Raw genomic sequence first — 11,756 nt, 5'->3', positions numbered from 1 at the left:
AGCAGGTAGGCAAGTTCTGCGGCTGCCTGGGGGGGATCTGCAAGGGAAGGAGGAAAAAAAGGAGGAGAGGACAAGACTCTTCCTACTACCCTTGATTTCTAGCTTCAGTCCAACTATTGCAGCCTCAGCCATTCAACACACAAAATATTATATGGGCACTACAAGTTCAAAAGGGTAAAGGTTAAAGGGTAACAACTGATAAAACCCAAAACCTGCAATTTAGTTACTAGATAAGAATTTTCACTAACACTGTCAACTGCCATGCTGCCCCACCTGCCAGGGGTCTTCCACAAGAGGAGAGAGACTCACTACAGACGGATACGGATTTTTGGCCTTCCCCAAGGTTCTTCACCGTAGACCACTGTCACATCTATGCTGCATATGCCTTGCATCTACTTGAAACTAAGTTTTCTGGAGCCAGATCACAAACAAATCAACTGAAGTGGCAAATCGAGTACTGGAGTTGCTGGAATATCATTTAATGGTTTCCAGAGAGCAGTCCAATACCCAATTCCCTAGTAAATAAACTGCCAAAGGGTGGCTCGCATTGATCCACTTCAAGCTACAGGGTATGCCTAAACTGAGGAAACCACTAAGCTGCCAGGAATATTGCAGCCTTGCTGATTTTCACCATTTCTAACACAGATCCTTACCTCAAAGGCCATCCTGGAGACAGCATCCTGTTCTGGGCGGAAGACTCCTTGCCGTTTTCCCCTGCGGTCCATGCTAGACTGCTGTGCCATCACTCTGTTATCAGCCATGCTGTAGGAAGAGTCCCAGTAATACTCTGGCACCTTGACTTCTGAGGGGTTCTGGTTATATGGCTCCATTGGAAAAGGCTTCATTTTTTTCTCCAGAGGCTGCTGTTGCATCACAGGAGGCTGTAATGACTGTTCAAATAATTTTAGAGGGTCCTGGGCCTGAAGGTAATAGGACTGCTTTACAGGCATGATCTTCCCCAGCGAGCCTTGGACTTGAGGAGGGTTCCAGAGCTGCTTCGATGAGTCTGTCTGGGGGTACTGAAGCAGAGATGTCAGCAGGTAGGAACAATTAATGTTAACTGAATGCCCAACTTCATTCAAATTGATATTCTGGCTGATTAGGTATAGGTGCTCTGATTTGCTCTGTTACTCACTAAAATTCACAGTCTTGATGGGCACGTAATACTACTCCCTACTCAAGCTCTATGCCAGTGCTTGAGCACTATCTTCACTCTAATCCACCTTTACTAAGGATTTCCACACCTTGACTAAGGTACTGAACCAGTATTTCGCTACCCCAAACAGATGGGTCTCACCACCTCCCTTCTGATCATTCGCAGAGGAAGATTTTCTCAAGCACGATGCAAGCATGAAACTAGTAAGTGTGAGGGTAAAGGGAACCAACAGAGAAACCCACATAGCCAAAAAGAAAGGCAAAGTGTGAACGAAAATTTGAATTCAATTCTCATTACTCAAACAAGAAATCACACCTAGAAAGGCCTGTAACAGAAATAACTGATGAGAAACATCATCTACACACTTTGCCTACAAACAAATATGCAGAAAGTGGAAACCCACCTCCCTTTCCAGTAGGCACCTTCCTCCTAGCTACAGGATCATAAGCTCATACCCACTAAACTCCTACTCTTTTTCAAATCTGCCCCAGAGCTCCCAGATTAAAATTCCATAGTAAGGTACATAATGGGAGGGTTTTTAAAAGGTTATTCAAGAACATAAGTCTTGAATATTGCGATGAATTTTCAGTAAAATTTAGCACATCATGTCATTCAAGCTTACCTGCTGGAATCCAGAGTGGTGCGGCGGGCTCTTCCCTAGGCCCTGCACAGCTTTTGTAGGGGACTGTTGCTGCTGCTGCTGCTGGGCCAGCGCTTGCACCTGCAACTGGCTCGCAGACTGTGCTGTTGCCTGAGCTGGTAACGATGGGAGGGGTTGCTGGGAAGGAGGTGGTGTTTGCTGAGGTCCCTGGGTCATGGGCCCTGGTCCAGAGGGCCGCTGCTGGCTATAAGGAATGTGGGACTGCTTCCCAGCTTGCACCTGGTTTCCTGCAGGTGAGTGAGCTGTGGGCTGGAGGAAGGTTCCTGGGACAGAAACGCCACCTGGGAAAGTGTATCCCGTGCTCATGGAGAAAGCCACAGGTGGGGGGACAACGTACGTCGGCGGTGGGAATCCTTGAAAAGATGAAAACAAGCCTTTAACCACAATTCCTGCCTCAAATGGCTCCACAGACAAAGCAGTGTTCTGTTTTTTCTCCCTCCCACTTTTCACCTTTAAAAACACGAGGATAGAAAACACTAAGCACAGTGTGCATACACGCAAGACGTTGTCTTTCACCTTTGCAAGTACATAGCTACAATCACAGGGGAATTCAGAGTTCAGTCCTGAGTTTTCTTGCAATAATCCAGTCACTGGTAACAGTCAGCAGATCAGTATCTCAGAGTCAGGAGATCCTCCCCACTTTATCACCACCTTTTCCCTTCAGAATTCTGGGATTTTTGATGCAGTACTCCCAAAGTTCCCACCCCCTCAATCACATTTTCAGACACTATACTTCTGTAGCACCAGAGAGAGAAGCAATCAATAAGTCTACTGCCTCTTCCCAATGGATCACTAGTCTTAGGATTAATTTAGGCAGAATAATGGTAAGCAAACAATCCTCGTATCTGCAAGCTCAATTCCCTTCCTGCAGTTCACATTGTGAAGCCAGGTTTGGAAGGCAAGCTCTAATACTTTTTTCTGCAGGCTGGATCTTATTTTGACTTTGGGACAGGGAAGAGGTCCCTCTGTCTCATACTGAGCAATCATACATAGCAGCTGCAGTGACTCTTAGGGAAAATACAGCTTCCAGCTATGCAGCGCACAAAGACAGAGAGCAAGGTATGACAGGGGCACTTCGTAACAAAGTGGAACACGCAGTGGAACAACCACCACCACCACAAATTACAGCTTAAAACATGAGCACCACTACAAAAGAAACTGAGCTTTAAAGAGGAAAGCGGTATGCCTGATCTTTTATTACAGAGTACCACACACAGAGAATGCTTACTCTGAGCTAGCAGAAGAGTTTGTCATGGTTCAAATAGCTACAAAACCGCCTGCTGTGAAGCTCCTTGATCTTGTACCCATCATTTGAGAAGCAAGGTGGCAGACTTCACGACAACCCTTGATTCCAAAATACTAGGAATCTTACCTGTCTTGTTTAAATTCTGCTATGCCCCTTCTTTACTACTCAGTAAGATACTTAACATGAGAATTGTGTTCACTGAAACAGCTACTGCCCTGAGACTGCAATAACTTCCACTGTAGAGTTTTCTTCACAGTCAGCAGGAAATCACACTTTAGAAGAACACAAAACAAAATACCTGGCCGGCTCGGCAGGGGAGGGAAGGCTCCTGGGTGATGGATGGGGATGAACTGGGAACTGCTGGCCTGACTCGGAGTCTGAGTTACAGGCGTTTTCCTGGCTTCAGACACTGGAGTCTTCCTCATCTCGGTCTGGGATTTCACCTAATCCAAAAGAAAGCAGCACGAACTCAGATAATTTTTTCTGCAATTATCCACATCACTTCTCAAGCCAAAAATGAACTCTCCAAGTGTTTGAGAGATTGGTTTCTTTTTCTTACTTACCTGCAGCACCTTAAAAAACAAACAAAACCCACCAAGTTCTTCCTAGGGAACTCCAACCTAATCTTAGTGCTGTAATATATGCACAGCCCCCTGCATATTATGAAATTCTTTCAACCAAGAGCACATATGACAAACAGCAGAAGTGTTGCAGTTTACCATGTAACTCCTGTATGTTCTGTTAAAGGAGCTGCACCAGTTAAAGGCAGAAAGAAGAACGTAATGTAATGTTTACCTGATTCTGCTGCAGTCTGGGTCTTCCTGGAGAGGAAGACAGAGGGGAAGACTACTTTCCCTTTCTGTTCAGCTCAGCAGAACTGCCTGGAACGCAAGATGAAGCAGGCAGGAAAAAGACAGCAAGCAAGGAACCTGGGCAATACAGAAAGGACCCAGGGAGCAGACCTGAAGCCAAGCCTCAAAGGTGATTGAAAGAAAGGGGTTTTATCAGGGTTCAAAAAAATAATACTAATAAATAATAGAAGACGACCGTGCAGGGTTTATTTCAACATTTAAAGCCATTAGATTGAAAGGACTTAGAGGGCAGGTCCTTTTTTGTAAAATACAGTGGTAAAGGAGTAGATGCATTCAAACTTTTTTCTTTCTTGAATAATTCTGAATTCCCCATTTAAAAATTATGGAAGTGTAGTTTATTTTTTGTTTAATTAAAAAGGTAGGTTGTCAGGGAGTTTGGGGTGTATTTTTGATCTGCCACTAGGAAAAGGCGAGAGGAAATTCCATCCACAGGCTATGGCTGATGCCAGGTACCATGAATGATGCAGCAGCCCCTGCTTCCCTTCTCATTCCAGTTCTCTTCTATTCACTATTCTTCACTATACTTCCATTCACCGTCCATTTTTTAATGCACACAGAGTTATGCATCATTTTACAGAAGCATCATAGAATTCAAAGACACTCTTCTCACAAGGGGACTTTGAGACATGGAGAGTCTAGTCCATTATAAACAACATTGCAATAAAACATTTCCAAAGGCAGCTTCTAAAAGACCTTCTACATGATTCAGAGATAATTTTTAAAAGCTAAATAATTAAAGTTGATTAACCCAATTAACCACCCAATTTAAATTGCTTGCCCTCTCTCTGCTTGACATCACTTCAAAAATATCAACACTACCAAAGCCTTACTTCTCTAGCTTTTGCTAGAGAGCTTGGAGAATAAGTTAACTGGAACTACTAGCTTTCCTCTATCCATCATAGTGTGGCATAAGCTAAAAAGAAAGAAATAGTCTGAGACTAAGTTTTAGAATACTACTGGCCTTTACTATAACATAAATGTGCTACCAGGGCTTGAAGTTACCAATCAAAATGTTGCCATTTAATCATTACCTCTGCACTGCATAAATATTCTGTGAAGCACAGTCGGAACATCTGAACAATAAAGTCTGGAGAAAACTTTAAATGTTACAGTGGCACAAACCCTTTAACCTACACCCACTGGGTAGAGGAATCAGTTGCCTGAAAGGATTGATTGTGATCTTGAGGGTTCTCATCTGGCACCTGGGAAAAACAGCATTTCACCACAGTGGCCACTTAAGGGTACTTTATCTTAAGCAATTTTGCATTTTACCTTTCATCACACCTAAGATCTCTTCCCTAGAGAGCAGAGAATCAATTTATGCCAAACTTTTGTGATCCTGCCTGAGCAGGCACGTATTACACTTTATTTGTGGAACAGCACTAATCACTTCTCTAACATTAACTTAAAAAAAACCTGCAACATTTGCAGCATTTAGAACCTTCAAAGTGATGAGCTATGGAGTAGATAAAGTTTAAATTGTCAAGGAAGGCCAAAGCAGAGCACTAGCAGACCACTACTTGTGCAAAACACACACCCTAACAGGGTGGGAAGCATGAGCTGGAGCAGGTCTGGGCAAAATACAGCCACTGAACTATGTAAAACAAAAGGAATTTCTTTATGCTGGTTACCGTGACAAAAACAGCTGATGGAACTAAAAAGTCAGTAACTTCTATTCAACAAGAGAAGTCAGACCAATTTACAACAGAATACGTGGCAGTCAGGTTTGAAATAAGCCCTACAAATTCAGCAAAAACTTCAGACTAAAATAAGCAAACTTCTGAAAAAAAATTGTGTTAAAGTAAAATATTTTCCTTATCAAAAAAACCCCATACACTTCTCAGAAGATTCAGTGGGTTTTTCCAACCCCAAATCAGGAATGCTGATGCTCAGGCCTGCAACCACACACCAGGTGTAAGCGAAGAATCTACTACCTTAACTCATCTACCTAAGAGACTGGTATCTGAAAACCAGCTTATTCTGAGACTCATGAATAATCACCACACAGCTTCTGGAGGCTACTTCCCTCCCCCGGCCCCGGCAGCACCCATGCAAACCCACTACTGTATCAGTCAGATCACACAGTCAATTCTGACCTTCCATTTCATAACAGGAAACAACCAGGAGCAGAACAACAGGAGAGATCCAAGGGTCTAAACAACAGAAGCCAGAAAGACCGACAGAGCTGGTTTGTCTAGCCTAGTGTAAACAAGATCACAACACCACAGGTCTTCAGAGCAGTGGCGAAGAAGAAGAGTTAAGTCATTCTGTCGACCTGCTGTGGGAAGTAGCAGTAGGCTTACATGGTGGGAAGGGAGATGAAGAGCATTAGGAAGCAATTTCTGCTTGCAAGAATGGCAAAGAGTTGAGTTTCTCTAGGGAAATAATAGAGTCTCCATGACTATCACTAGAAGTCTCCAGATGTCACCTGGGAATGACTGAGAATAGCCAAAATACCCAGGTACCAATCAGAGGAACTCTGAAGTTCTCTACTCTTATTTACTGTGACTCTACGGAAGTGAAAACAGTAAATTCACACTTTCTATGTAATGCTTACAGAAGCAGTGGGGAAAAAAATCATGTCTCTAAAGAGATGACTAAGAATAGCTGATCTGAAACATAATTTTGAACAAATGTCCTCAACACAGGATTATGGTTTGAGAACAGCAGCCCGCTTTCCTTACTTCCTCAGACAGCCACCTGACTGCATGCACAATACAGAGGATCTCACTCTGTACATACAATTGATGCTTTTAAGATACATTCAATTTATTCAATAAGCACAAGTCTGCTGAACCAAGAATGCAAAGTATCCAGTTCCTCCAAAACAGATCCTAGCACAGGTAAGAACATGACTAAGAACTTACCATGTGAGCTGCGTTAATAGCCTGGATTATCTCTGGAAAAAATGCTGGAAGTCTTTGCTTTAAAATGTTAAAATAGGAACAGTCACCTTCACAGCTCCCTACCTTTTTTCTCCCAAATAACCTGAGACAGCAACAAGGAAAAGGGCAGAGATGACAAGATCACTAAAGCTTGGTCTTTGAGATAGATGTGCTTCTATTTCTTACGCATGTCACACATACTGCAGGAATCCCAAGGGCCCACAGGGAGAACTCAGCTGGCCCTAACATAGACAACATACCGCCCAAGATGCAGTATCCCTTTGATCTAATTGCTTACCTGAACTGCCACGTTCTGTTTTCCTGCTTCCTGCATCTTATCCAAGCTGCATTTCTTGGTTTCATTCTTTCTTTTATTGTTATCCTTCTTTCCATCATTCTTACTGGCTACAATTCCTTTGCTATAGTCCCTTCTTTCCCTACCCACATCTTTAGGTGGATAGATTCGTCCTTGCTCTCTGTTTACTTCCCGTGGCTTGATGTTCTCTTTGAATGTGACCATTGGTTTTTCTCCTGCATCACAGTTGTTGTTTAGACTTCTGCCAGTGGACAGAACCGATTTGAGTCCAGGGCTCCCATCTGTGGATAGTGGCTCTGCAACTGATGTTTCCTGCAAGGCGAGACTCTCTTTGGCTTCACTAGGGTCCTCCAGTAATAATTCCGGGATTTCCGTCAAAAACAACAGCTTTCCTACCTCATTTTCACACTGAATCAACCTGAGAAAGACAAGAAGGAACTGAACTGAATAGGAACAGTTTTTCAGAGTGACCCATCCGTCCAAGCTACAGAAGCAGAAAGTCAACATATCCAACGTGCATCTCAACCCTGGCCACAACAAGATGTTACATCTCTGAGCTGAGGGCATTCTCCAGTATGGCATAAACACCCACGATAGCATCCCTGCTACTCCTTCAACTTCTGTTTCCACTTCTCATTTGTGCTGCAGTATCACTAAAAGGGCCTTATTAAATACAATGCTTTACTCCAAATATAGTCTCTATTGTAATTAGATTGCAGAACAACTGCAGGCAGACTCACAGAATATGCTGTATTAGTACAGTCAGCATCTTTCATTCACATCATATCTAAATGTTTTGTAAAATAATGAGAAAAAGGGTTTGTCTCTGGCACCAGCAATACCTAAACTTTACAGTTGCAACTAAAACCACAAAATCTAGTACTACAGATGTGCAATTACCTTGGCTGGTTATCAGCAATCCATTTGCCTGTGAAGATCAGACGCTGTTGCCGTATCCTACACTGTTGCCCTTCCTTATCCCCTGTAATTGCTTGGTGGCCTTTCGAAAAATCCAAGTTCCTAGTATTGACATATGAGAGAGAATAATATTAATTACACAGTTACCATCTGCAAAATCAGGTAAAGAAACAATTGGTCACCATTACTCCATTTTAAGTTGTATAATTTCAGCAGATTCTATTCAAAACATGACAGTTATGGATGTCTAAAATACAAATTTACTTTACTAGAGAGGCTCTTTTCCTTTCTCCTCCGACCTTAAAAAAAACTTTTATATACACTTCACACTGACCAAAAGCCAAAAAAAAAAGTCAACATATCTAGTATTTAGTCAACATCTGTGCATACTCATCTTCTATTTACTTCTACGGTTAAGAGGCAACAACACTGGTACTCTAACATGGAAACAATGGAACTTACTAACTGATGTCAGGTACAAGAGAGACAGTTAAAAACAGAGTAGAAACCAAAGTTTTGGTTTCAAACCAAATATGCTCACAAATAGTTTTTGTCTAAAAGTGCTTTTTAAATCTTTCCCTTTCAGTTTACTAGTCTGAAGACAACAGAAGTAAAAAGAGTCATAAGCAATGTTATAAGCTTTAGTTTAGTCCTCTTTTCATCACAATTTTATTGGACCGGCATAGTCTCCATTTTGAAGAGGAAAATAGGTATTGAAGCCCTACACCATTTATTACAGCTTTTTTATAGAGATACCTACGTGAATCCAAACAGCAGCAAGTATTCATAAATAAGATACTGTAGGGAAGCTCTAGGTCTATCAAAGTAGTCACAGCAGCAAGAGTACAGCTTCCTTCACTCACCTGAATGAGGGTCTTAGAGCCAAGAATCCTTGCAACTCGAATTCTTCTGGAAGGGGGGTTGCTGGTGAACAGACAGTAAACAGCATAAGGAAAGCACAAACAAATCAAAACCAGCATTTTTAAGTAGATACCTCAGGAAGGTCACCAAACATAGTAAAGCCTTCTATTAACATATGGTCTGTACTGTACTGGCCCACACTGAAATCCGAGGAGCTCAAGAATGATAAAATAGAGCAAAATTCTGCTCAGCACTAGAAAGTATCATTTGCAAAGTGTTCATACACATCGATATTAGATGATTTCTAGATGATTTCTTTCATTTTTGCTCTTCAACTGCAATTCCCCACATCAGCTACAGTTCCCACCTCTTCCTACTTCTTTGCAGCACAGACTAAAAGTCCTTACCATTACTATTGGAAAGATCTTCTTCATGGGGCTGGAAGCTGTTTAGAAGAGAAATCAGCCAGGGCCATATGCTACAAATCAGAAGACAGAAGTACTGTAAGTGAAGGCTATGAAACATGAGACCTACTCACCTTACCAAGGAAACACTGAACTCCTATTACACAGTCACAGCTTCCATTAATCCTCTGATTCCCAATAAAGGTAATGCTTCCCTCAAGTTTTAGAGAAAGGATCACTTTTTTTGAACAATAATGTTTTGCCTCAGTGTCCAGTATCCAGCAAGTCAGAAAGCATGCTACAAATTTAACTAGACAAAAATACTACATGAGAAGTTCAGAGCACCTGTTGCAATTCCTGTTTTCTAATGTAAATTTGACTTCTCTCAAAGACAGAACAAATGAATCTGTTCAGAAGTAAAACAATTTAATCAAGATACAGCTGTGCTAAAATACTTTTGTTCTGCTAATGTTAACAGAGTATTGTAATACAAACACTGCTCCCAGAGAGGTAAGAAGGTCTAAGTAATGGTTGCAGTCAGTAAGATGATTAAGGTAGAGATTAACTAGCAGTCACACTATCTTGCGCTGGCAATACCAGTGCAAGTAATGACTGGAAATTCTTTCCAAAGGCCCTGAAGCAATTAATAATAATAAAAAAAAGATTGCTGTGGTGTTGGTTAACATTTAACCACCACTAACAGGCTTCACACTCACTTCAAAAAGCAGCTTCGAACAAAAATCCTAAGCATTTTGCTGCAGCTTTAGTGATGGGCAAAAAGTCCATGAAAGCAACAGAAACTATTTTAAGAAGGTGCCTGCTGTTCACAGTACTAGTGAAATGAATCTTTGTCCTTCCTCGGCAAGTCTGTCAGCCATCAGCTAGCACGTGGACTGAAGAATGCATCACGCATCCAAAGGTCCGAGGGCAGCCGCCTGCCTACAAGGCTGCAGGGACTGGAAACACTGTTTATATGTTGATTCTGTAAGCTAAAGTGGTAATTCACTCTTTCCTATGACTGGCAAGTAACAAAAAAGTGCAAAAAAATATGAACGTATTGTTGCAATCTACAACTTCCCATCTCCGCATCTAACATCTGAAATAGTAAGAATCCAAAATAAGAGATTTATAAAATAGCATGACGCAGTACATATGTAAAAATCTAGACTTAATGCAGCTTCCACAGGGTAGTTTTGGAAAAAGTGTATTTTCCAAAGAGAATACACTAATACTGATACAGTTTAATTCATTTCTACCCTCAGTTCTTGCCTTCAGGGTCCATTTACTTTTCTGAGGAAACAAGCTTGTTTCCTGCTTCAGAAACTTGCTCAGATTGGGTTACGATTCATTCTCCATAAGAAAAGGCTAAACCTAGACAGCTTCAGAATTCAGACAGCTAAAAATTTAAAAAAGAGTAAGAATCACTTCTCCAACCTTCAATAGTAATGCTGGAGTCAAACCCCCTGAAAATGGATCCCTCTGATCTTAAAAATAAATAAAAATTACAAGTGAACCTAGAGCCAATTAAGACAGTGAACTGGATCACACAGCACCCAAAAGGCTCATATTTTGTTTCATAAACTTTTTAGCACATTATGTTCCCTACTATTTTGATATCTGTACTGAAGATTTAAAGGACAAGTTTTCCCCTTACTATTTGTATTATCAGCAGTCATTTTTTACCTTATGCAATTAAGTGTATCAAAAAGAAAAACACTCACTACCGTCTTTCATCAACTACCGCCTCCTGGAAAACACTGGGTCTAAGTTTCAGCCAGTCCATTGAAACCTTCACAGCTGGAAGAGGATATGCAGCCCCAGAGTCCTCCTGGTAGTCATTTTGTAAAGGACACTTGCACAGAACCCCAAGAAAGGACACTAGAAACAGGGGAGGGTGAATATATATATATAAATATAAATGGGGGAATGGCATGTTAAAAATGACCGAATAATAGAATACATTACACCCATAAAACATTATTTTTAAGAGCTAGTTGTTTAGCACAAAGCAGCACAATAACTTTATCTCAGAGACTCCACTGGAAGATCAGAACGTCTCCTCCCCTCCCCCCCCCAATACAAAGCAATTGGTGAGGTTTTTTTTTTTTTAAAAAAAAAAAAACTTAGCAAATCATTTGGAAAAGTTAAGGCAACAAAACCAGACCAAAAAGATATTTATTTATCCATTTCTTAGAAATGGGCAGCTCAACTATCTACATTTTATCCATTTTCCCAGGTCATCAGGCAGACTCTGCAGGCAGGCACCCAGCTTGGATCTCCTACGGCACACAAGCTGAACAACAGGATCAAGTACAACTGAGATTTTGGTGCTTTCAGAACAAACTCCAGGCTGGAATCTGGAGAAACTCAGTTATTCAGAAATTTAGATATTTGTGAATATGGCCAAGCTGCTTATGGGCAGGATTAGGTTAAGCAA

General features: G+C 41.4%; 1 protein-coding gene across 3 annotated transcripts in view; it reads right to left on the bottom strand.

The window, feature by feature from the left end:
- Nucleotides 1–11,756, bottom strand: part of SMG7 (SMG7 nonsense mediated mRNA decay factor) — a 42,582-nt gene that overhangs the window by 8,190 nt on the left and 22,636 nt on the right. For 2 of the 3 annotated variants that reach the window (XM_085299671.1, XM_085299673.1), the window contains exons 10-17: nt 11,041–11,197; nt 9,323–9,393; nt 8,918–8,978; nt 8,037–8,156; nt 7,119–7,554; nt 3,362–3,506; nt 1,779–2,170; nt 654–1,019 (exon numbers count right to left, since the gene is read on the bottom strand). In XM_085299671.1, coding sequence (XP_085155797.1) covers nt 654–1,019; nt 1,779–2,170; nt 3,362–3,506; nt 7,119–7,554; nt 8,037–8,156; nt 8,918–8,978; nt 9,323–9,393; nt 11,041–11,197 — 1,748 coding nt within the window. The remainder of the gene's footprint in view (nt 1–653; nt 1,020–1,778; nt 2,171–3,361; nt 3,507–7,118; nt 7,555–8,036; nt 8,157–8,917; nt 8,979–9,322; nt 9,394–11,040; nt 11,198–11,756) is intronic. The other variant, XM_085299672.1, reaches the window with a different exon arrangement.

This window comes from Rhea americana, unplaced genomic scaffold, assembly GCF_003343005.1.
Source record: "Rhea americana isolate MKP2758 unplaced genomic scaffold, rheAme1 scaffold_151, whole genome shotgun sequence".
Lineage (NCBI taxonomy): Eukaryota > Metazoa > Chordata > Aves > Rheiformes > Rheidae > Rhea > Rhea americana.
Note: the sequence above shows the minus strand (reverse complement) of the source record. Positions and strands in the feature narration are given on the sequence as shown.